General features: G+C 45.4%; 1 protein-coding gene across 1 annotated transcript in view; it reads right to left on the bottom strand.

Moving 5' to 3' along the window:
• LOC126108235 (uncharacterized) overlaps positions 1 to 24,650 on the bottom strand; it is an 839,799-nt gene that overhangs the window by 750,717 nt on the left and 64,432 nt on the right. The window contains exon 2 of the mRNA XM_049913465.1: positions 2,929 to 3,052. Coding sequence (XP_049769422.1) covers positions 2,929 to 3,052 — 124 coding nt within the window. The remainder of the gene's footprint in view (positions 1 to 2,928; positions 3,053 to 24,650) is intronic.

Genomic DNA, 24,650 nt, shown 5'->3' with positions numbered 1-24,650 from the left:
CGGCCACGGAGTACTGCACGTAGCCTCGCTCGAGACCTTACCGCAGCCACTGGAACAGTTGTCTCCAGACACACAGTCTACAGACGACTGAACAGACACGGGTTTTTCGTCCGGAGACCTGCAAGGTGCGTTCCACTGACCCCTGGTCACAGGAGAGCCCGTAAAGCCTGGTGTCAAGAACACAGTACACGGTCATTGGAACAGTGGTCCCAGGTTATGTTCACGGACGAGTCCAGTTATAGTCTGAACAGTGATTGTCGCCGGGTTTTCATCACGAACCAGATACCAACCTCTTAAGGTCCTTGAAAGGGACCTGTATGGGGGTGGTGGTCTGAAGGTGTGGGGTGGGATAGTGATTGCTGCACGTACACCCCTGCAGGTCTTTGACAGAGGAACTGTAACACGTCAGGTGTATCAGGACGTTATTTTGCACCAATATATCCGTCTTTTCAGGGGTGCAGTGGGTCCCACCTTCCTCCTGATGGATGATAACGCACGGCCCCACCGAGCAGTCATTGTGGAGGAGTACCTCGAAACAGAAGAAATCAGGCGAATGGAGTGGGCTGCCTGTTCTCCAGACCTAAACCCCATCGAGCACGTCTGGGATGCTCTCGGTCGACGTTTCGCTGCACATATGATACGTCTTGTGCAGGAGGTCAGCGTAAAATGAACGTGTTTTATGTTAAAAAACAATGTTTAAGATCTGAATATGACAGCTGATATAGTTAAAACGGGTTTTCTTGAATAAAAAAATATTTTGTGCTATGTTGGCTTTTGAATGGTTTTTTACATTTGCAACAGATCGCCCTTCAGTACTCTCATAATGGGAAAATTGAATCAGTTTCTGATGAGTGAATTTCCGAGTGTTAAAACTGTTAAAATACACTATGTGATCAAAAGTATCCGGACGCCTGGCTGAAAATTACTTACAAGATCGTGGCGCCCTCCATCGGTAATGCTGGAACTCAATATGGTATTGGTCGACCCTTAGCCTTGATGACAGCTTCCACTCTCGCAGGCCTACGTTCAATCAAGTGCTTCAAGGTTTCTTGGGGAATGGCAGCCCATTCTTCACGGAGTGCTGCACTGAGGAGAGGTATCGATGTCGGTCGGTGAGGCCTGGCACGATGTCGGCGTTCCAAAACATCCCAAAGGTGTTCTATAGGATTCAGGCCAAAACACTGCGCAGGCCATCCATTATAGGGATGTTATTGTCGTGTAATCACTCCTTCACAGGCCGTGCATTACGAACAGGTGCTCGATCGTGTTGAAAGATGCAATCGCCGTCCCTATTTTGCTCTTCAGCGGTGGGAAGCAAGAAGGTGCTTAAAACATAAATGTAACCCTGTGTTGCGAAAGTGCCACGCAAAACAAGGACTGCTAGCCCACTCCATGAAAAACACGACCACACCTTAACACCACCACCTCCGAATTTTACTGTTGGCACTACACACGCTGGCAGATGACGTTCACCGGGCATTCGCCATACCCACATCCAGCCATAGGATCGGCACATTGTGTACCATGATTCGTCACTCCACACAATTTTTTCCACTGTTCAATCGTCCAATGTTTACGCTTCTTACACCAAGCGAGGCGTCGTTTGGCATTTACACATGTGATGTGTGGCTTATGAGCAGCCGCTCGACCGTGAAATCCAAGTTTTCTCACCTCCTGCCTAACTGTCATAGCACTGGCAGTGGATCCTGATGCAGTTTGGAATTCCTGTGTGACGGTCTGGATAGGTGTGAGCCTATTACACATTACGACTCTCTTCAACTGTCGGCGGTCTCTGTCAGTCAACAGACGAAGTCGGCCTGTACGCTTTTGTGCTGTACGTGTCCCTTCACGTTTCCACTTCACTATCACATCGGAAACAGTGAACCTAGGGACGTTTAGGAGTGTGGAAATCTGGCGTACAGACATATGACACAAGTGACACCCAGTCACCTGACCACATTCGAAATCCGTTGAGTTCCGCGGAGCGCCCCATTCTGCTCTCTCACGATGTCTGATGACTACTGAGGTCGCTGATATGGAGTACCTGGCAGCAGGTGGCAGCACAGTGCACCTAATATGAAAAACATATGTTTTTTGGGGGTGTCCTGATACTTTTGATTAGATAGTGTATGTGACGTAAATGGTCGTTGCAGTGTTGGCAGAAGAGCCAACACTGTTTTTCTAGAGGAGGCCGAAATGCACGCGTTTAATTACACGCTGACTGGCGTGAGGTCTGCAACAGGTCAATATCTTGAGAATTGCAAATGAAGTAAGTAGTTGATATAATACTTAACTTTAATCCACAATTGTAGAACATCTCTCGTTACGGTACATGCTTCATAATATGAATTATCAATTGAATACGGCGCCTTGCTAGGTCGTAGCAAATGTAGCTGAAGGCTATGCTAACTATCGTCTCGGCAAACGAGAGCGTATTTGTCAGTGAACCATGGCCAGCAACGTCGGCTGTACAACTGGGGCGAGTGCCAGGACGTCTCTCTAGACCTGCCGTGTGGCGGCGCTCGGTCTTCTATCACTTACAGTGGCGACACGCGGGTCCGTCGTATAGTAGCGGACCGCGGCCGATTTACAGGCTACCACCTAGCAAGTGTGGTGTCTGGCGGTGACAGCACAGTCGTATCTTTTGATCGCAGTACACTAGGAGCTTCTATGTTTACTATCAACAAGGGACCGCAGAATGTAATATGTGACAAAGATTCCAACTTGGTAGGTCGACCAAGAGTTTTCAACAGACGGACTGACAACAATGTGATCGTATACGGGTTCCGTCTTCACCGATTCACGAGAGAGAGAGAGAGAGAGAGAGAGAGATCGACTACACTGGTAAGTAGGTCGTTGCCTTTGTGCTTTAACGACGAGTAACAGACCAAAAGACACTGCAGACAGATGTTTGCGGCAGGTACTCACGGTTTCTTCGCTGGAAGAGTCGCCGTCGATCTCGCAGGCAGCAGTCGTTCCAGCTCCAGGGGATTGCCCCGTTCTCCAGCCAAATGGTAAGCAGAAAGCGAGTGCGGCCGGTGACTCCGAGAGCCTACAGGATAGAAAAAAAAACACATTGTTTACCATTCTTTGACATACTACTTCATTAATCTTTTAATTACTTAAGCGAGTCTCATATTAGGTAGAACCAGTAACGACCACACCACCCACACTTTAAATAATCGAGATCGCTGCGTAAGTAGCCTGTTTGTATGTTGGCAGCGCTGTAGACTGTGTTAATATCGCTGACAGCACTCTGCGCCCTCGGCAAGAGATTCTGTGGTTGGACGGACTAAAGTGCGCGTCATTTACGACAGCGGCCGAGTTTAGGTTAGTTCTGCGCATCTGACGTCACAAAACACAGTCAGCCAATGAACAGAGAACGACGTTGCCAGAGCTCGACTGCAGTGCAGAGCACGGACGAGTGTCTTCAGTTTTAGAAACGTTCAGTCATAAATAAAGTAACTGAACGAAAGCAATGTCATGATAGCAGACTTTCTTTTACAGAAAGTTTGGAAAAACCATTCTTTATACCAATTGCTTCAATTTCTATTAATTCATTAAACCAAACAAGCAATAAGCCTCCTACTTGATGCGATAGCAAGGAAAGGTGTTTGTGTCATTCTCACTAACCGCTTTTTCGCAATAAAGAACAGCGGTAATTGTTATTTCCTATTGTACTTCGACGAAACGTGAGTAATTCGGTCATACCAACAGTGTTTGTCGGTATTTTGCGTGATATTTTAAAGTCCTCCGGGAGATGCATATGATGAGCTGCGTTAATGTAATGGTTCAAGTGTATGGCTGCTGTGTAAAAGTTTCTGAGTTCAAACCTTGTCCGGTGCTCAATATTTTCTTTATTTAAAAACAATATCGAAGGGTCTTACTTCATGATTTTTATTCATTTGAATGTAATTTTTTGAAATTTCTAGTGGCAACTAAAATCGACCATATGGAAAGTATACGCTATGGGCTTTTACCTCTGCAAACTCTTCAAAATTTCGTGCAATGGTTTACTACATCTAATGCTGCACAATAACTGCGTTGAACATCGAAACAAAATTAAGTCATTTATGGGGGGAAGGTATCAGTCGAGAAGATGTGTAAAAATCAAATTTTTGGGCCAAATAGTTCTTGTGAAATCGAATGGTAAGAGAGTCAAAGCAGTCGGAACACCATGTGTCAGCACAGGCGAGCAGTGCAGTGATGACAAAATCGCGGAATGCGGGGAGCACGTGTCTGTAGCAGCGAAAGGAATAATGCGGCCGTGGTGGCTTTACTTCATAAACTGCGCGCTCCCCCATAAACGTAAGTTTGCCAACTATACTATACTATGGCGCTGCTTCTCTTGGCGCGAACAACTGGCAATGCAACAATCCTCTGCGTCTGGGCGGGCATGCGCGAACCGTCAAGATAAAAGAATTGAAGTATATCAGTCAGCGAGTGGACAGGGAAGTGTATGGACATGTTAGTGGAGACTCTGTGTTGGTAGGACATGTATTGTAAAGCGAGATGAAATGATGTGTTTATAAGAAAATACGCAAGGAAATGTATGAGGACGGATGGATGGTTGATAAAGTTTGGGCAGTGGAATTAATGACAACTATATAGTTTTTGGAACTGGGTGTCACATGAATAAGGTAAAATTTTCTACATACTTCGTTTGCTCTTCAATAAAATCTTTCTTTCGCTAACCATATGCCTCCTAGTAGTTAGAGTCTATAGTAGTTAGAATCTTTTTATTTAGCTGGCTATTGTTGCTACTTGCTGTAAATCACTGTAGTTGGTGTTATGAAGATTTTCTGTGAGGTAAGTGACTTACGAAAAAAGAATGGGGTTTGGACTGTTGGGATTCGTGACTGAAACAAGTTTAGGCAATTAACAGAGTTGGACGTGTATTGTGTATTGTGTGGTGTGCGTACTGTAAGACCTTCAGTACACACACCCTCAGATTATTTGACTTGTCGCTCTAACGATGTAGGCGAGTGTCAGCAACATGTCTCGTGGTGTTACCGTGGCGTGTTTATCTTCTGCCGTTACGTCAGACGATAGAAATGCCACTCGCACACTTATAGTAGCAGATTGACGGTGACCAACTTTAAACAGAACTTGATTAATTTTCACACACATTTATTAAAATAATAACAAGCATAAAAATTACTTAACTTGGTTCTTGATGCTCTTTACAATTGACAATCTGAAGTTCCTTTGGTATTGGTACGTTAATCTTATTCTCACATATCTCTGATAATTGACAAAAGTGTCTATACATTTATCTTCATGGCTATGTACAGGAATATGGTAATCGTATTAGGTGCAGACTGAAACTTGACTATAGACTGGTACAGACTAATGCAGACAAATGCAGACTGGTACAGACTGGTGCAGGCAAATGCAGACTGACTAATCGGAGGTCTGTACACTCGTTATAATACCTCGAGTGTTCATGTATCACTGTGCGAGTGTGATCGGCGAGGAGAAAAAGGTTCTACGTTAGCAGCAATCTCATTGGCTGCGTTACATATTAATACGCGGATCGGCGGAAGCAGAATTTAGTCCGTCTCTATGGCAGCGCCATCCCTTAGTGCGGAGGCAGACAAGCGCTGTTGTGCTTAGCAGGGCGCGCTCTAGTGGGAAAGTTGTGTACGCGCTGGCTACGCGGAACTATATACACAACATATTGAAACTGGGGACCTAGAAATGACGGAGAGGCTTCGTCCTGCCGTAGCCCTCAGTGGTCCACAACAGGCCACAGCAGTCCACCCACCCCACCGCCGCCCCCACCAAACCCAGGGTTATTGCGCTGTTCGGCCCCCTGTGACCCCCCCCCCCCCCCCACTCTCTGGGAACTTCTCATACCAGACGAGTGTAACCCCAAATGTTTCCGTGGCAGAGTAATTATGGTGTACGTGTACATGCAGACAGTGTTTGCGCAGCAGTGTGACTGAGGCAGAATACGGGGAACCAGCCCGCATTCGCCAAGGCAGATGGAAAACCGCCTAAAAACCATCCACAGGCTGGCCGGCACACCGGACCCCGACACTGATACGCCAGGCGTATTCGTGCTGGGGACCGGCACTCCTTCCCACTCTGGAAGCAGCGCGTTAGACCGCGCAGCTAACCGGGAGGGATGAATTAGAGGTAGTTTCATATTTCTTTAATTTCATATTTTCTGGATATGTATTATTGTTAGGATTTCTTGCAGTTCAGGGCCATTCTTTTGTGTTAATTATTGGAAGGCATGTTGTGAATGTATAGCAGTCAGAGTGTGTTGCGCTTGTATATTTTGAAGAGGTTAAGTTTGCGGTGTCTTTGTCAGGTAAAATACTGTAGGTCAGTGTACAATAAAAAATAATTAAAGAGGTAAATTTACCACTCATAAGAAACCGCTTGAGATTACGTTTACAGCTTCTTGGAAGTCGCTAAATGTTCTTATTACGAAACACACGCTCAGTTTTAAGAACAGCTGCAGGTGTATGACAAAGATATGGGAAGACAGCGAGAAATCCATTCTCGAACATGAACGCAAATGCCAGCCAGTCCCACAGTTTGGCATGTTTCCTCATCCTTATATCCCCCATAGCAGCTGTTCACCTGTAGATCGGCGGGACGCTACTTTCCTGCACTTCAGGGGTAGTTTGTCATCCTATTACACACATCAAATGGTTCAAATGGCTCTGAGCACTATGGGACTTAACTTCTGAGGTCATCAATCCCCTAGAACTTAGAACTACTTAAGCCTAACTAACCTAAGGACATCACACACATTCATGCCCGAGGCAGCATTCGAACCTGCGACCGTAGCGGTCGCGCTGTTCCAGACTGTAGCGCCTACAACCGATCGGCCACACCGGCCGGCTATCACACACATTAAAAAAAAAAAAGTTTTGAATCACCTCGATTCCGAGAGTTCCGCAACCTGTACAGAAAATTGGAATAGAGATCAACATAAACATCACTTCCGCCCTTTTTACTGCTCATGAAAATCACACATTGCATGTTGTACCACCATACAGCGAGACTTTCAGATGTGGTGGTCCAGATTGCTGTACACATCAGTACCTCTAATAGCCAGTAGCACGTCCTCTTGCATTGATGCATGCCTGTATTCGTCGTGGCATACTATCCACAAGTTCATCAAGGCACGGTTGGTCCAGGTTGTCCCACTGCTCAACGGCGATTCGGCATTGAGTGGTTGGTGGGTCACCTCGTCCGTAAACAGCCCTTTTCAATCTATTCCAGGCGTGTTCGGCAGGGTTCATGTCTGGAGAATTTGGTGGCCACTCTAGCCGAGCGATATCACTATCCTCTAGGAAGTCATTCACAAGGTGGTTGCCCTATCTGTCAGAGGTTGGCATTCACGTATCGTACAGCCGTTATGGTGCCTTCCGTTACCACCAGCAGGGTAGATCGGTGCCACATAATGCCACCCCAAAACAGCACGGAACCTCAACCTTGCTGCACTCGCTGGACAGTATAACGATATGTTTACATAATGTGTATACATAAACATACAGTTATAAATGTCCCCGTTCGTCGTCTGATCAGTCGGAAGTTGCATTGCATAGGAGAGTAAATGCCTATTCAAAATATAATTATTTTGGATAGCTCAACATGAATTTCCTAAGGGACCGTAGTTTATCATGCATTTACCAGTAGAATATGGCGCGGAGAAAGTATTTCGCCGCATGCAACTTCCGTCCGAACTCGACGAAAGAATTCGTGACTGTGAACTCTCTATTTGGCAGAAACATAAAGAAAATTAAATAACTTCATGAAGGAGTGAGACATAGATTCTATAGTAAATGAATAGTCCATACACCAGTTCCATTTAACTCTGAATTTATGGCAATTAATAGACGAACTTACACTGCAATGAAGGATTTAACGTGGATGCCGTTTTGACTGGCACTTCTCTTAAAACAATTCCTTCGACGTTTTCACATACACGTCGCACAATAAATCTACTGCTAGACACTTTTAGTATTACACATTCACTTTTCACAAAAACAATATTATTTTTTAACGATAATAATACGGCGGCAAGACATGCGCGTCCGACACAAGAGACAAGAGAAGAATGAGTAACTGTTTATCGAGAATATCTCGTACCTCAAAAATAAAATGTGTAAAAGTGTTCTTCTTCTGTCCGTTTTTCGCGCCGCGGTTTTCAAAGTCAATAAGTCACTCATCTCTGACGGCGCTTCGACAATAAACAAGTTACGTCACAGGTCGTTCACCTTTTACATTCTCGCAACATTATTTGCTAACTGTAGCTGTTGCCGAGCGACTGCTCGATTAGTGAATGATTTAAAATGATAAGACAATCACATAATGTTACAACAGCTTGTCTATGGCGTTCAGCCTGACCGGGTTGCTCCAAACACGTCTCCGACGATTGTCTCGTCGAAGGCATATGTGACACTCATCGGTGAAGAGTACGTGATGCCAATACTGAGCGGTCCATTCGGCATGTCGTTGGGCCCATCTGTACCGCGCTGCACGGTGTCGTGGTTGCAAAGATGGATCTCGCCACGGACGTCGGGAGTGAAGTTGCGCATCGTGCAGCCTATTGTGCACAGTTTGAGTCGTAACACGACGTTCTGTGGTTGCACGAAAAGCAGGTTCTAGGCGCTACAGTTTGGAACCGCGCGACTGGTAAGGTCGCAGGTTCGAATCCTGCCTCGGGCATGGATGTGTGTGATGTCCTTAGGTTAGTTAGGTTTACGTAGTTCTAAGTTCCATCTCATGCATCGAAGCTGCTTACAAGAATAATATACAGAAGAATGGAAAAGAAAATTAAGAATTCGCTAGGTGACGATCAGTTTGGCTTTAGGAAAAGTAAAGGGACGAGAGAGGCAATTCTGACGTTACGGCTAATAATGGAAGCAAGGCTAAAGAAAAATCAAGACACTTTCATAGGATTTGTCGACCTGTTCGATATTCTGAAAAAGTAGGGGTAAGCTATTAGGGAGAGACGGGTCATATACAATATGTACAACAACCAAGAGGGAATAATAAGAGTGGACGATCAAGAACGAAGTGCTCGTATTAAGAAGGGTGTAAGACAAGGCTGTAGTCTTTCGCCCCTACTCTTCAATCTGTACATCGAGGAAGCAATGATGGAAGTAAAAGAAAGGTTCAGGAGTGGAATTAAAATACAAGGTGAAAGGATATCAATGATACGATTCGCTGATGACATTGCTATCCTAAGTGAAAGTGAAGAAGAAAATTGAGAACAGCGAGAAACTTAACATCAGGATTGATGGTCACGAAGTCAATGAAGTTAAGGAATTCTGCTACCTAGGCAGTAAAATAACCAATGACGGACGGAGCAAGGAGGACATCAAAAGCAGACTCGCTATGGCAAAAAAGGCATTTCTGGCCAAGAGAAGTCTACTAAGATCAAATACCGGCCTTAATTTGAGGAAGAAATTTCTGAGGATGTACGTCTGGAGTTCAGCATTGTATGGTAGTGAAACATGGACTGTGGGGAAAACCGGAACAGAAGAGAATCGAAACATTTGAGATGTGGTGCTATAGACGAATGTTGAAAATTAGGTGGACTGATAAGGTAAGGAATGAGGAGGTTCTACGCAGAATCGGAGAGGAAAGGAATATGTGGAAAACAGTGATAAGGAGAAGGGACAGGATGATAGAACATCTGCTAAGACATGAGGGAATGGTACTAGAGGGAGCTGTGGAGGGCAAAAACTGTAGAGGAAGACAGAGATTGGAATACGTCAAGCAAATAATTGAGGATGTAGGTTGCAAGTGCTACTCTGAGATGAAGAGGTTAGCACAGGAAACAGGAAAGGAATTCGTGGCGGGCCGCATCAAACCAGTCAGTAGACTGATGAAAAAAAAAAAGTTCCAGTCTACTGATGACCTCAGAAGTTAAGTCCCACAGTGCTCATAGCCATTTGAACCAGCTCCACTCTGGACGTTGCTTCTACGAAGATGCGTCAGAGGTAGACAGACAGTAGCTCTCTGACAATAAACGCCACTCTGCCGAAGCCTTCTGTACACTGGTCGCCTAAATACAGCAGGTGCAGGGGATGCTGCGAGGTCAGATGCCAGTTGCCTTGCAATAGTACAGCGTTTATGTCGTGCCCCTACAGCCAAATAGCGGTCCACTCTTTCTGAAGTAACACGTGTTCGGCCCTGCCCTGGTCTCTAGGATACAGTTTCGGCCTGTGTACACTTTCACCACACGTGAGAAGCAACAGAACGATTCACTCTAAGCCACAGGGCCACAAGTTTGCGACTGTCCTGTGAGATCCCCTGCTATACTTGCAGTAGAGGACAAATAGTTTAATTTGTGGAAAGGGGCCAAAATGAATGGCTGTCAGTTGCACTCGGACATACTACTTTACTCATTTGACAAACATTACAAGAGGCTTATCTCACTAGGGGTAAGATAGATACTGCCTACAGGAAAATTAAAGAGATCTTTGGAGATAAGAGAGCCAATATCAAGAGCTCAGATGGAAACCGAGTTCTAAGCAAAGAAGGGAAGCACAAAGGTAGGAGGAGTATATAGAGGGTCTATGTTCTTGAGGACAATATTATGGAAGTGGAAAAGGATGTAGATGAAGATGAAATGGGAGATATGATACTGCGTGAAGAGTTTGACAGAGCACTGAAAGACCTGAGTCGCAACAAAGCTCCGGGATTAGAACTACTGACAGCCTTTGGAGAGCCAGCCCTGACAAAACTCTACCATCTGGTGAGCAAGATGTATGAGACAGGCGAAATACCCTCAGACTTCAAGAAGAATATAATAATTCCAATCCCAAAGAAAGCATGTGCTGACAGATGTGAAAATTACCGAACTATCTAATAACTCACGGCTTTACAGACGAATGGAAAAACTAGTAGAAGGCGACCTCGGGGAAGATCAGTTTGCATTCCGTAGAAATACTGGAACACGTGAGGCAATACTGACCCTACGACTTATCTTAGAAGCGAGATTAAGGAAAGGCAAATCTACGTTCCTAGCATTTGTAGACTTAGAGAAAGCTTTTGACAGTGTTGACTGGAATACTCTCTTTCAAATTCTGAGGGTGGCAGGTGTAAAATACAGGGAGCGAAAAGCTATTTATAATTTTTACAGAAACCAGATGGCAGTTACAAGAGTCGAGGGACATCAAAGGGAAGCAGTGGTTGGGAAGGGAGGGAGACAGGGTTGTAGCCTCTCTCCAATGTTGTTCAATCTGTATACTCAGCAAGCAATAAAGGAAACGAAAGAAAAATTCGGAGTAGGTATTAAAATCCATGGAGAAGAAATAAAAACTTTAAGATGACATTGTAATTCTGTCAGAGACAGCAAAGGACTTGGAAGATCAGTTGAACGGAAGGGACAGTGTCTTGATAGGAGGATATAAGATGAAGCAACAAAATCAAAACGAGGATAATGGAATGTAGTCGAATTAAGTCGGGTGATGCTGAGGGTATTAGATTAGGAAATGAGACACTTAAGTAGTAAATGGGTTTTGCTATTTGGGGAGCAAAATAACTGATGATGGTCGAAGTAGAGAGGATATAAAATGTAGACTGGCAACGGCAAGGAAAGCGTTTCTGAAGAAGAGAAATTTGTTAACATCGAGTATAGATTTAAGTGTCAGGAAGTCGTTTCTGAAAGTATTTGTATGGAGTGTAGCCATGTATGGAAGTGAAACATGGACGATAAATAGTTTGGACAAGAATAGAATAGAAGCTTTCGAAATGTGGTGCTACAGAACAATGCTGAAGATTAGATGGGTATATCAGATAACTAGTGAGGAAGTACTGAATAGGACTGGGGAGAAGAGAAGTTTGTGGCACAACTTGACTAGAAGAAGGGATCGGTTGGTAGGACATGTTCTGAGGCATCAAGGGATCACCAGTTTAGTATTGGAGGGCAGCGCGGAGGGTAAAAATCGTAGAGGGAGACCAAGAGATGAATACACTAAGCAGATTCAGAGTGATGTAGGCTGCAGTACGTATTGGGAGATGAAGAAGCTTGCACAGGATAGAGTAGCATGAAGAGCTGCATCAAACCAGTCTCAGCACTGAAGACCACAACAACAACAACAACAACAACATACAAGAGTAATGAAATCATTAAAAACAGAGCAAGCCAAACATTAATTTCAGAAATTAATTTCCGGCTAAATGTCCGATTCAGTGTCACTCCTCAAGGGGAAAACAACTCTAATTTAAAACCGGCTGAAGGGCAATCACTTAAGACTCAAAAACAAGAATTCGAATTTTAACAGGCAGAAGACCTCGTCTTAAAACACTTCTCTAAATTAGGCTGAAGGCCCAAACAATCACACGCCTTATTGCCTAAACAACTTTAATTTTAAAATAGGCTAGAAGCCATACATAAAAAAAACAACAAGGACAACTAGGAAAAGGCAGCACATGAAACGGCGCTCAGAAGTTTCCAAGGCTCGGCCTGAAATTCAAACACTAATGCTCGCTTAGGTGAGAGAGGCAGTCGGCCCAACAATTCTCAATCCGACGGCAACGCAACCGACAGACAGCCAACGGACCAAGCGAGAGGATAACTTCCACTCCACCCGACCAGCACACAACACGGAGTTCTATGGAACAATGGAGAAGATATTGGCGCCCACAATGAACTACACATTTGGCTGTCAAAGTACACGCCATGCTGGACAGCCACAACAAGGAAAAGGCACTGCCTGAATTTACATCAATGGCCAGGGTAGGTAACCGGAACGTTAACGGCCACAAGGCAGAAGATTCCGTTGGTGCACTGCAATTCAAAAATAATCAAGTTAAGCTAAACTCCACAAGAGGGCGGCTAGAATTTCACCAACTTGAAGACACACGTTGTTGCTTGCGGGCATGTCCCAACAGCTCACAGCGAAATTCAGCTGACACAATGTGAACATTTGGGGCTGGCTGGTAGATCAAGTAAAGACTCAACTTTGGTGTCTGGGATCGGTAAGCCACGGACCTCGTAGCAATGGGAACAGCCCCTCACACTCCGACCGCGAGTGGACGCCACCAGCTGCCCCGGCTAAACTACGCGCCACAGATACTTCCTCGCTGGTCCACGCCAACTGACCAACTGCCCGCACACGGTACAGCCAGAAACTACACCCCTGGAAATTGAAATAAGAACACCGTGAATTGATTGTCCCAGGAAGGGGAAACTTTATTGACACATTCCTGGGGTCAGATACATCACATGATCACACTGACAGAACCACAGGCACATAGACACAGGCAACAGAGCATGCACAATGTCGGCACTAGTACAGTGTATATCCACCTTTCGCAGCAATGCAGGCTGCTATTCTCCCATGCAGACGATCGTAGAGATGCTGGATGTAGTCCTGTGGAACGGCTTGCCACGCCATTTCCACCTGGCGCCTCAGTTGGACCAGCGTTCGTGGTGGACGTGCAGACCGCGTGAGACGACGCTTCATCCAGTCCCAAACATGCTCAATGGGGGACAGATCCGGAGATCTTGCTGGCCAGGGTAGTTGACTTACACCTTCTAGAGCACGTTGGGTGGCAAGGGATACATGCGGACGTGCATTGTCCTGTTGGAACAGCAAGTTCCCTTGCCGGTCTAGGAATGGTAGAACGATGGGTTCGATGACGGTTTGGATGTACCGCGCACTATTCAGTGTCCCCTCGACGATCACCAGTGGTGTGCGGCCAGTGTAGGAGATCGCTCCCCACACCATGATGCCGGGTGTTGGCCCTGTGTGCCTCGGTCGTATGCAGTCCTGATTGTGGCGCTCACCTGCACGGCGCCAAACACGCATACGACCATCATTGGCACCAAGGCAGAAGCGACTCTCATCGCTGAAGACGACACGTCTCCATTCGTCCCTCCATTCACGCCTGTCGCGACACCACTGGAGGCGGGCTGCACGATGTTGGGGCGTGAGCGGAAGACGGCCTAACGGTGTGCGGGACTGTAGCCCAGCTTCATGGAGACGGTTGCGAATGGTCCTCGCCGATACCCCAGGAGCAACAGTGTCCCTAATTTGCTGGAAAGTGGCGGTGCGGTCCCCTACGGCACTGCGTAGGATCCTACGGTCTTGGCGTGCATCCGTGCGTCGCTGCGGTCCGGTCCCAGGTCGACGGGCACGTGCACCTTCCGCCGACCACTGACGACAACATCGATGTACTGTGGAGACCTCACGCCCCACGTGTTGAGCAATTCGGCGGTACGTCCACCCGGCCTCCCGCATGCCCACTATACGCCCTCGCTCAAAGTCCGTCGACTGCACATACGGTTCACGTCCACGCTGTCGCGGCATGCTACCAGTGTTAAAGACTGCGATGGAGCTCCGTATGCCACGGCAAACTGGCTGACACTGACGGCGGCGGTGCACAAATGCTGCGCAGCTAGCGCCATTCGACGGCCAACACCGCGGTTCCTGGTGTGTCCGCTGTGCCGTGCGTGTGATCATTGCTTGTACAGCCCTCTCGCAGTGTCCGGAGCAAGTATGGTGGGTCTGACACACCGGTATCAATGTGTTCTTTTTTCCATTTCCAGGAGTGTATAAGCGTGAGGCCAAAGATAGCAAAAGGGTGCGAATATCGATACACGCTGCTGCTGCCACTCGCAGAGAGAGAGGATAACAGCATGATCGCGATAGCAGCGCGGACTAATCACAGAATAGCAACCAAGGTTTAATGCAAAGCATAACACGAGCCAGCCACGGCAAAATACTGCTTCCATTCTTCCTATGGCTCTGCACAGCAGAGAGTCTGGTGAAGTCCTTCCTGTGCCATACTGCACCACCTGTGATTGTGTACACAGCTACTGTGGATGTGGGACTACCCAGCAGACACTATCCCATTTATAGGTGCTCTGGCGTCATCGTTGGCATGGTTGTCCGTTGACCAGACAGCCATCTTCCGTGCAGAACACGATTGTAAGCACATCTGGTTGACAGTTTGTGTGATTATATTGTGAATTAAACACGGGAGGGGAAATAGCAGTTTGTTGCTTTACTTTTGGACACCAGTGTATATGTAAAATGGTGCAATGGGCTCTAAGCACTATGGGACTCAATATTTTTGGTCATGAGTCCCCTAGAAATTAGAACTACTTAAACCTGACTAACCTAAGGACATCACACACATCCATGCCCGAGGCAGCATTCGAACCTGCCACCGTAGCAGTCGCGCGGTTCCAGACTGCAGCGCCTACAACCGCTCGGCCACAGCGGCCGGTCAGTGTATACAGGGTGTTAGAAAAAGGTACGGCCAAACTTTCAGGAAATATTCCTCACACACAAATAAAGAAAAGATGTTATGTGGACATGTGTCCGGAAACGTTTAATTTCCATGTTAGAGCTCATTTTAGTTTCGTCTACCTACGATCAACGGAGCACGTTATCATGATTTCGTACAGGATACTCTACCTGTGCTGCTAGAACATGTGCCTTTACAAGTACGACACAACATGTGGTTCGTGCGCGATGGAGCTCCTGCACATTTCAGTCCAAGTGTTCGTACGCTTCTCGACAACAGATTCGGTGACCGATGGATTGGTAGAGGCGCACCAATTCCGTGGCCTCCACGCTCTCCTGACCTCAACCCTCTCGACTTTCATTTATGGGGGCATTTGAAAGCTCTTGTCTACGCAACCCCGGTACCAAATGCAGAGACTCTTCGTGCTCGTATTGTGGACGGCTGTGATACAATACGCCATTCTCGAGGACTGCATCAGCGCATCAGGGATTCCACGCGACGGAGGGTGGATGCATGTATCCTCGCTAACGGAGGACATTTTGAACATTTCCTGTAACAAAGTGTTTGAAGTCACGCTGGTACGTTCTGTTGCTGTGTGTTTCCATTCCATGATTAATGTGATTTGAAGAGAAGTAATAAAATGAGCTCTAACATGGAAAGTAAGCGTTTCCGGACACATATCCACGTAACATATTTTCTTTCTTTGTGTGTGAGGAATGTTTCCTGAAAGTTTGGCCGTACCTTTTTGTAACACGCTATATATGTAAAATGGTTCAATGGGCTCTAAGCACTACGGCACTCAACATCTGTGGTCATCAGTCCCCTAGAACTTAGAACTACTTAAACCTAAGTAACCTAAGGACATCATACACATCCATGCCCGAGGCAGCATTCGAACCTGCGACCGTAGCAGCCGCGTGGTTCCGGACTGAAGCGCCTACAACCGCTCGACCACAGCGGCCGGCGAGTGTATATGTAGACAGAGTAATCTGATTCATGAGAAACACAAAGTGGTATACTGGCTGTTACGGTCAATGAGACACTTCATTGTATATCCGACTGGCTGCGTGGCGTAGATCGTAATATACCTACTGTATGGGGCGGTGTCTCCCTGCTCAGTGCAACAGAGTTTTTACTCTGAATGGGAAGTAAAAGATAACACGATGGAAGAATGTCTTCTGCAGATAAGGGTGTACTAAAACACACGACGATGGGTTCCGAACTAAATTTCAGAGGCTGTATCATTTTCTTCTAAAACATTCTCTGCCAGTGACCACATGGGATAACAGTATTTAAATGTAAGCTACTGTCTCTGTCAAGAGACGGTACATATGAAGTGTTAGAGCGCTGTACACATTAGTAATATCGTTAATAAATGCTGAGAGTTGCAATTTCGTACTTTCCTTGCGCCTTGTCAAGTAGCACGCCCCTTTCTTTTGACTTCCCAAACATGGAGGGGGCTTGTTCAGTCTGCTACACCCTGATCGTGGTTTCGCTTCTTTATGGTGTAACGTCCCCTTAGAAAAATTAATGAATGACTGCGCTGATAAACCCCTACGTTATCTGATTTTCGCCCGCATCTCGTGGTCGTGCGGTAGCGTTCTCGCTTCCCACGCTCGGGTTCCCGGGTTCGATTCCCGGCGGGGTCAGGGATTTTCTCTGCCTCGTGATGGCTGGGTGTTGTGTGCTGTCCTTAGGTTAGTTAGGTTTAAGTAGTTCTAAGTTCTAGGGGACTGATGACCATAGATGTTAAGTCCCATAGTGCTCAGAGCCATTTGAACCATTTTTATCTGATTTTCAAACAGCTGAGCAAAACTGAACGTACTCAGACATTTCGCTCTTTACCTATTCTCATCAACACTAAACTGACACACAGTATTTTTTAGCGCAACGCAATCTGACTTTCAATAATCCCTACAAAAGAATGGCCCTGACTAACAATAACCTATACCATTCATGAATCATTTACCTCACAAAAATCTTCGTTACTCAAACTACCTCAATACAGTGAGCGCCACTACTGCCAGCTAAATAAAGGATTGAAACTACTGAAGGCACTAGCTACTGATAGGCATAGTTAGCAAATGAAAGATTTTGATAAAGAACAAACAATATATTTACCTCAATAGTGTTCAAAAGTCATCATATATGTAGCAGTTCATGACATCCAGTCTTACAAATTTACTGTCTCTGACGGACACACGTCCAGATCATCCGCTCTCAAAACTCGGCCATCTCTCTCCCCACATCCACCACTGCTGGCGGCTCACCTCCAACTGCGCAACGCTACGCGCTGTTCACATCCAACAGCCCAACACTGCAATGGCAGACAACAATGCAAACTAGCCACAGACTGCACACAGCACAGCCAGTGATTTTCATATAGAGCAGTACGTGGTGTTACCAATATGAAAACTTTAACAGCCTACTTACGTAGGTATTCTACACTCCTGGAAATTGAAATAAGAACACCGTGAATTCATTGTCCCAGGAAGGGGAAACTATATTGACATATTCCTGGGGTCAGATACATCACATGATCACACTGACAGAACCACAGGCACATAGACACAGGCAACAGAGAATGCACAATGTCGGCACTAGTACAGTGTATATCCACCTTTCGCAGGAATGCAGGTTGCTATTCTCCCATGGAGACGATCGTAGAGATGCTGGATGTAGTCCTGTGGAACGGCTTGCCATGCCATTTCCACCTGGCGCCTCAGTTGGACCAGCGTTCGTGCTGGACGTGCAGACCGCGTGAGACGACGCTTCATCCAGTCCCAAACATACTCAATGGGGGACAGATCCGGAGATCTTGCTGGCCAGGGTAGTTGACTTACACCTTCTAGAGCACGTTGGGTGGCACGGGATACATGCGGACGTGCATTGTCCTGTTGGAACAGCAAGTTCCCTTGCCGGTCTAGGAATGGTAGAACGATGGGTTCGATGACGTCACCAGTGGTGTACGACCAGTGTAGGAGATCGCTCCCCACACCATGATGCCGGGTGTTGGCCCTGTGTGCCTCGGTCGTATGCTGTCCTGATTGTGGTGCTCACCTGCACGGCGCCAAACACGCATACGACCATCATTGGCACCAAGGCAGAAGCGACTCTCATCGCTGAAGACGACACGTCTCCATTCGTCCCTCCATTCACGCCTGTCGCGACACCACTGGAGGCGGGCTGCACGATGTTGGGGCGTGAGCGGAAGACGGCCTAACGGTGGGTGGGACCGTAGCCCAGCTTCATGGAGACGGTTGCGAATGGTCCTCGCCGATACCCCAGGAGCAACAGTGTCCCTAATTTGCTGGGAAGTGGCGGTGCGGTCCCCTACGGCACTGCGTAGGATCCTACGGTCTTGGCGTGCATCCGTGCGTCGCTGCGGTCCGGTCCCAGGTCGACGGGCACGTGCACCTTCCGCCGACCACTGGCGACAACATCGATGTACTGTGGAGACCTCACGCCCCACGTGTTGAGCAATTCGGCGGTACGTCCACCCGGCCTCCCGCATGCCCACTATACGCCCTCGCTCAAAGTCCGTCAACTGCACATACGGTTCACGTCCACGCTGTCGCGGCATGCTACCAGTGTTAAAGACTGCGATGGAGCTCCGTATGCCACGGCAAACTGGCTGACACTGACGGCGGCGGTGCACAAATGCTGCGCAGCTAGCGCCATTCGACGGCCAACACCGCGGTTCCTGGTGTGTCCGCTGTGCCGTGCGTGTGATCATTGCTTGTACAGCCCTCTCGCAGTGTCCGGAGCAAGTATGGTGGGTCTGACACACCGGCGTTAATGTGTTCTTTTTTCCATTTCCAGGAGTGTATCTCTTTCCTCGTCGCAGAAGCCAACGATGTAACGACACTGCAGAGCAGCTAGCCACAGCTCTAGCTCGCCGAAGGCCGACGACAATAATGGAACCATTGTCTAAAGTCGAGGCGGCATCACGCGTTCGTTCGCTATGATGGTTCCAAATGACTTTTAGCCGCCGTGTAAATGAATTAGGTCCTGCAACTCTGCCACGCCTGCTAGAGAAATGACGCGTACAACAGAATACGTTAAACTAAACGATGGAACTTTGTTTTTGTGGGTGGCGCTAAATTACAGAGCTCATGGTTCTAGCAATGTGTAATAGTTGGGATGAGTGAGCTCCTCATCGCCAACATTGCTAAACACACGTGAAAGGAACACACCCTAGAGAGAGAGGGATATATAAGAAAGCATCGAATAATTAACGCACAAAAGGTAACGAAAACAAGGAATAAATCCAGCGCCTCTGGCGGCACGCACAAAACTACTGACGCACGCCCGAAAATTTGACACTCGCGCACTAACACACACACATGGTGCATGGGGGCTTAATTAATTGAAAATGCAAATAATTTTACTGTCTGTCCGGTTACGCAGTCTCGTAACCGGTTGGCCCTGAGTAGTATTAGTACGCAATCTGACTGCTTAGAATAACAACAAAGAATGAAAGAAAACTTCCGTTAATACAATTAATTAATTAAGTTCCCAGCAACTACAAAACCTACGAAACAACAAAACACAAGTGTAGCTGTTCTGTGTGTGCAAGTGTGATTCAACGTACACATCTGGCACGGTACTTCCTCAATAAGACAAGATATTTTAGATACCATTTAGACTGAATTAATTAAATAAAACTGAAATACTATAATTGCACATAGAAACCCGAATTACAGTCTAATACATGAACACGAGCCAGATGCTTTGTTGACTGAACCTATGACCAAGAGGCATTATTGTTTAAGACATTGAAATAATAAAAAAAGGAATTTTTTACCTTCATATATATTGACGAAAAGTACACTCTAGTCCATCAAAGCAATATGACAACATCTGAACAAGCACTCTCCATGGGATATTCTCAACAACGACACGCTACTGCAACATCTCCACAAGCACTCTCTACCACCGCTTCTCGACAAGAACTCTTCACGACGACTTCACGACAAGCACTGCCTACCACCGCTTCTGAACAACAACTGCCTGTGGAGGCGGCTGAATAATACTCTTTGGCGCAATCTCTGGCGCTGTGACTCAGTGTAGCCACCTTTCAATGGTAGGTGGCTGCGGGTCGCTAAAAACTTGACATATCGTAGTCTGTTTTTGGTGGAGGTCTGATTTGTGGTCTGGTGGGACCAGACTTTCTGATAAGCAGACTGACGGGTTAGCTAATGTGAATGTCGTGAAGAGACTACCGTTAACTGGCTTGGTTGCAAGATTTTTTCCTCCCAAGACCGATTTATGACCAACTTTGCACGAATAGTTCCCGCTGGTACCTATTCAGAAAAGCAGATAAAAATTCACTTGACGCCTTCCTCAGAGACAATCTCCACTCATTCCAAATTAGTAATATAAGAGTAGAGCAGATGTGGTTTGAATTCAAAGAAATAGTATCGGCAGCAATTGAGAGGTTTATACCAAATAAATTAACAAACGACGGAGCTGATCCTCCTTGGTACACAAAACGAGTTAGAACCATTTTGCAGAGACAACGATGCAAACATGATAAATTTAAACAGACACAAAATCCCCGACATTGGCGATCTTTTACAGAAGCTCGAAACTTAGCGCAGAGTTCAATGCGAGACGCCTTAACAGTTTCCACAACGAAACTTTTGTCTCGAAACCTGGCAGAAAATCCAGAGGGGTTCTGGTCATATGTGAAGTATGTTAGCGGCAAGAAACATTTAATGCCTTTTCTGCGCGATAGCAATGGAGATACTATCGAAGACAGTCCTGCAAAGCAGACTTACTATACTCAACCTTCAACAATGCCTTCAAAAACAGATGAAGTAAATATTCCAGATTTCGAATCGAGAACAGCTGCCAACAAGAGTAACGTAGAAGTAAATATCATCGGAGTAGTGAAACAACTTAAATCACTTAATAAAAGCAAGTCTTCTGGCCCAGACTGTTTATGAGTTAGGCTCCTTTCAGATTATGCTGATGCATTAGCTCCATACTTAACAATCATATACAACTGTTCGCTCGACGAAAGATCCGAACCCAAAGACTGGAAAGTTGCACAGGTCACACCAATATTCAACAAAGGTAGTAGGAGTAATCCACTAAATTACAGGCCCATATTGATATGCACCAGGATTGTGGAACGTTATTGTGTTCGAACATCATGAATTACTTCGAAGAAAACAGTCTATTGACACACAGTCAATGTGAGTTTAGAAAACATCGTTCCTGTGGAACACAACCAACTCTTTATTCGCATGAAGTGTCGAGTGCTAGTGACAAGGGATTTCAGATCGATTCCGTATTTCTGGATTTCCGAAAGACTTTGGGACTGTACCACACAAGCGGCTTGTAGTGAAACTGCGTGCTTATGGAATATCGTCTCAGTCATGTGACTCGATTTCTGATTTCCTGTCAGAGAGATAATTGACACAAAGTCATTGATTAAAACAAAAGCGATTCCTGGTGTTCCCCAAGGTAGTGTTATAGGCCCTTTGCTGTTCCTTATCTATATAAACGATTCGGGAGACAATCTGAGCAGCCGTCTTCGGTTGTTTGTAGATGACGCTGTCGTTTATCGGCTAATAAAGTCATCAGAAGATCAAAACAAACTGCAAAACGATGTAGAAAAGATACCTGAATGGTGCGAAAATTGGCAGTTAACCCTAAATAACGAAAAATGTGAGGTTATCCAGATGAGAGCTAAAAGGAGTTCGTTAAAGTTCGGTTACACGATAAATCAGTCAAATCTAAAGGCCATAATTTCAACCAAACACCTAGGAATTAAAATTACAAACAACTTACGTTGGAAGGAACACATAGAAAATGTTGTGGGGAAGGCTAACCGAAGACTGCGTTTTATTGGCAGGACACTTAGAAAATGTAACAGACCTACTAAGGAGACTGCCTACACTACGCTTGTCCGTCCTCTTTTAGAATACTGCTGCGCGGTGTGGGATCCTTACCAGATAGGACTGGCGGAGTAGCTACATCGAAAAAGTTCAAAGAAAGGCAGCACGTTTTGTATTATCGCGAAATATGGGAGAGAGTGTCACAGAAATGATACAGGATTTGGGCTGGACATCATTAAAAGAAAGGCGTTTTTCGTTGCGACCGAATCTTCTCACGACATTCCAATCATCAACTTTCTCCTCCGAATGCGAAAATATTTTGTTGACACCGACATACAGATGGAGAAAGGATCACTACGATAAAATAAGGGAAATCAGAGCTCGTACGGAAAGATATAGGTGTTCGTTCTTTCTACGCACTATACGAGATTGGAATAATAGAGAATTGTGAAGGTGGTTCGATGAACCCACGACAGGCACTTAAATGTGATTTGTAGAGTATCCATGTAGATGTAGATGTAGATGTAGATGTAGTTTCGCTCCTACCAATTGTTTGCTACTAGCAAGGAAGATATTTATTGATTAATAGCATTTTGTAGCCGGAAGTAATGATTATTGGTTTACGTGGAAGGAATTGTAATAGCCAAGTGGTAGTTATTGCCGTAATTGACTGTAATGGAAGTTATCCGATTTTCATCCGTCTCCTTCTGCTGGTTAGCTGCAGGCACCCCGAGAAGTAATTAGACTGTTGCTCTTATTTTGTAGAAAATTGCCTCCTTTTGAGGCCCCCAGCAAGGTACTGACCCTAGTGCGTGTTATTGGATGTGTAGGCGCTACCTTGATTACAAACGGAATCATTTGACTTGTTAATACTGGTGTTGCCCGCAATAATTTGAGTTGATCCTGCTCTTGACCGTTGTTTAAAGTAAAATCCAGTAAAGAGGAACCATCAAACGAAAAGCACGTAGCCATATGTGTAATTTTTCCTTTCCGAATGGTCAGTTTCCTCAACGATTAAAGTACTCAGTAGTAAAGCCGGTTTACAAAAATTGGAGAAAGGGATAATGTACACAATTTTAGACCTATTTCTATGCCTTCATTGCTTGCTAAAGTTATTGAAAAGGCTGTGTATGTAAGGATAATCATTTTATATCACACGATTTACTATCAAATGTACAGTTCAGGTTTAGAAGTGGTTTAACAGTTGAAAGTACTGTATTCTCTTTTCTTTGCGAGGTATTAGATGGATTAAACAAAAGGTTTCGAACGCTAGGCATATTTTTTTTTGATTTAACTAAGGAATTCGATTGTGTTGATTAGAAAATATTGCTCCAGAAGTTGTACCATTACAGAAAACTGGGAGTAGCTCACAACTCGTTCATCTCTTACTTCAGCAATAGACAGCAAAAGGTCATTATTCACAGTGTTGTGAATGGCTGTGATGTGCGGTCTGAGTGGGGTACGATCAAATGGAGTTGCCCCAGGGATCAGTGTTGGGGCCATTCCTGTTCCTTATTTAGATAAATGATATGCCATCTAGTATTAAGGGTAGCTCTGAAATACTGGGTGAACATAAAAGTCCGGAAACACTTTCAATTATTTATTGCACAAGAATCAAACATTGTACAGATATCATACGTATGTCATTTTGAAGAGAAGTCTTGAAGGTTTTTTTATTTCATGTATACTGCCACAGCGTAGTTTAGTAATTTGTCGATAGTTAGCGCTAGTCGCAAACATGGCGAGTTCAGGTGTGGAGCGAGCTTTCTGTGTGTTGGGAGTTCGACAAAAACAAGTGTGCTACAGCTGTTCAACGGATGTTTAGAACCAAGTACGGTAAGAAGCCAGGAACAAGGAAGGTCATTTACCACTGGCACAACAAATTCGTTACGAAGGGTTGCTTGTGCCATGCTGGGATGGGTATGGCAAGAATTCGATTATCGTACTGATGACTGCCGGTCACTCATGATTCGCATATCGAACGTTTGTAAAAGAAAAAAAAACTTTCAGAGTTTCTCTTCAAAATGCAATATGTATGACATCTGTACAATGTTTGGTTCTTCTGCAATAAATAAGTGTTCCCCGACTTTATGTACACCCTGTGTTTCTGTTTCCTGATGACACTATCTTCGTAGTAAAGGATGTTGTGTGCAACATTGGCTCTGTTTCAAATAGTGCAGTTCATGAATTAAGTTTATGGCTTGTAGAAATTAAACTAACATTAAATCACAACAACACCCAGATTTTACAGTTTCTGACACACAATTCAACAAAACCCCACGTTTTACAGAACGGGCATATGGTTAGTGAAACTGAACAGTTCAAATTTCTAGATGTTCAGATAGATAGTAAGCTGTCGTGGAAAGCCCACGTTCAGGATCTTGTTCAGAGACTTAATGCTGCCATTTTTACTATTCGAACGGTATCTGAAGTGAGTGATCATTCGACACGAAAATTAGTCTACTTCGCTTATTTTCATTCGCTCATGTCGTATGGTATTATATTTTGGGGTGATTCTTCCCATTCTAAAGGGATATTTTTGGCTCAGAAATGGGCACTTCGGGCAAT

This window comes from Schistocerca cancellata, chromosome 11 (assembly GCF_023864275.1).
Source record: "Schistocerca cancellata isolate TAMUIC-IGC-003103 chromosome 11, iqSchCanc2.1, whole genome shotgun sequence".
NCBI classification, from domain to species: Eukaryota; Metazoa; Arthropoda; class Insecta; order Orthoptera; family Acrididae; genus Schistocerca; species Schistocerca cancellata.
The sequence above is the reverse complement of the archived record's forward strand: the minus strand, read 5'-3'. Positions and strand labels throughout refer to the sequence as shown.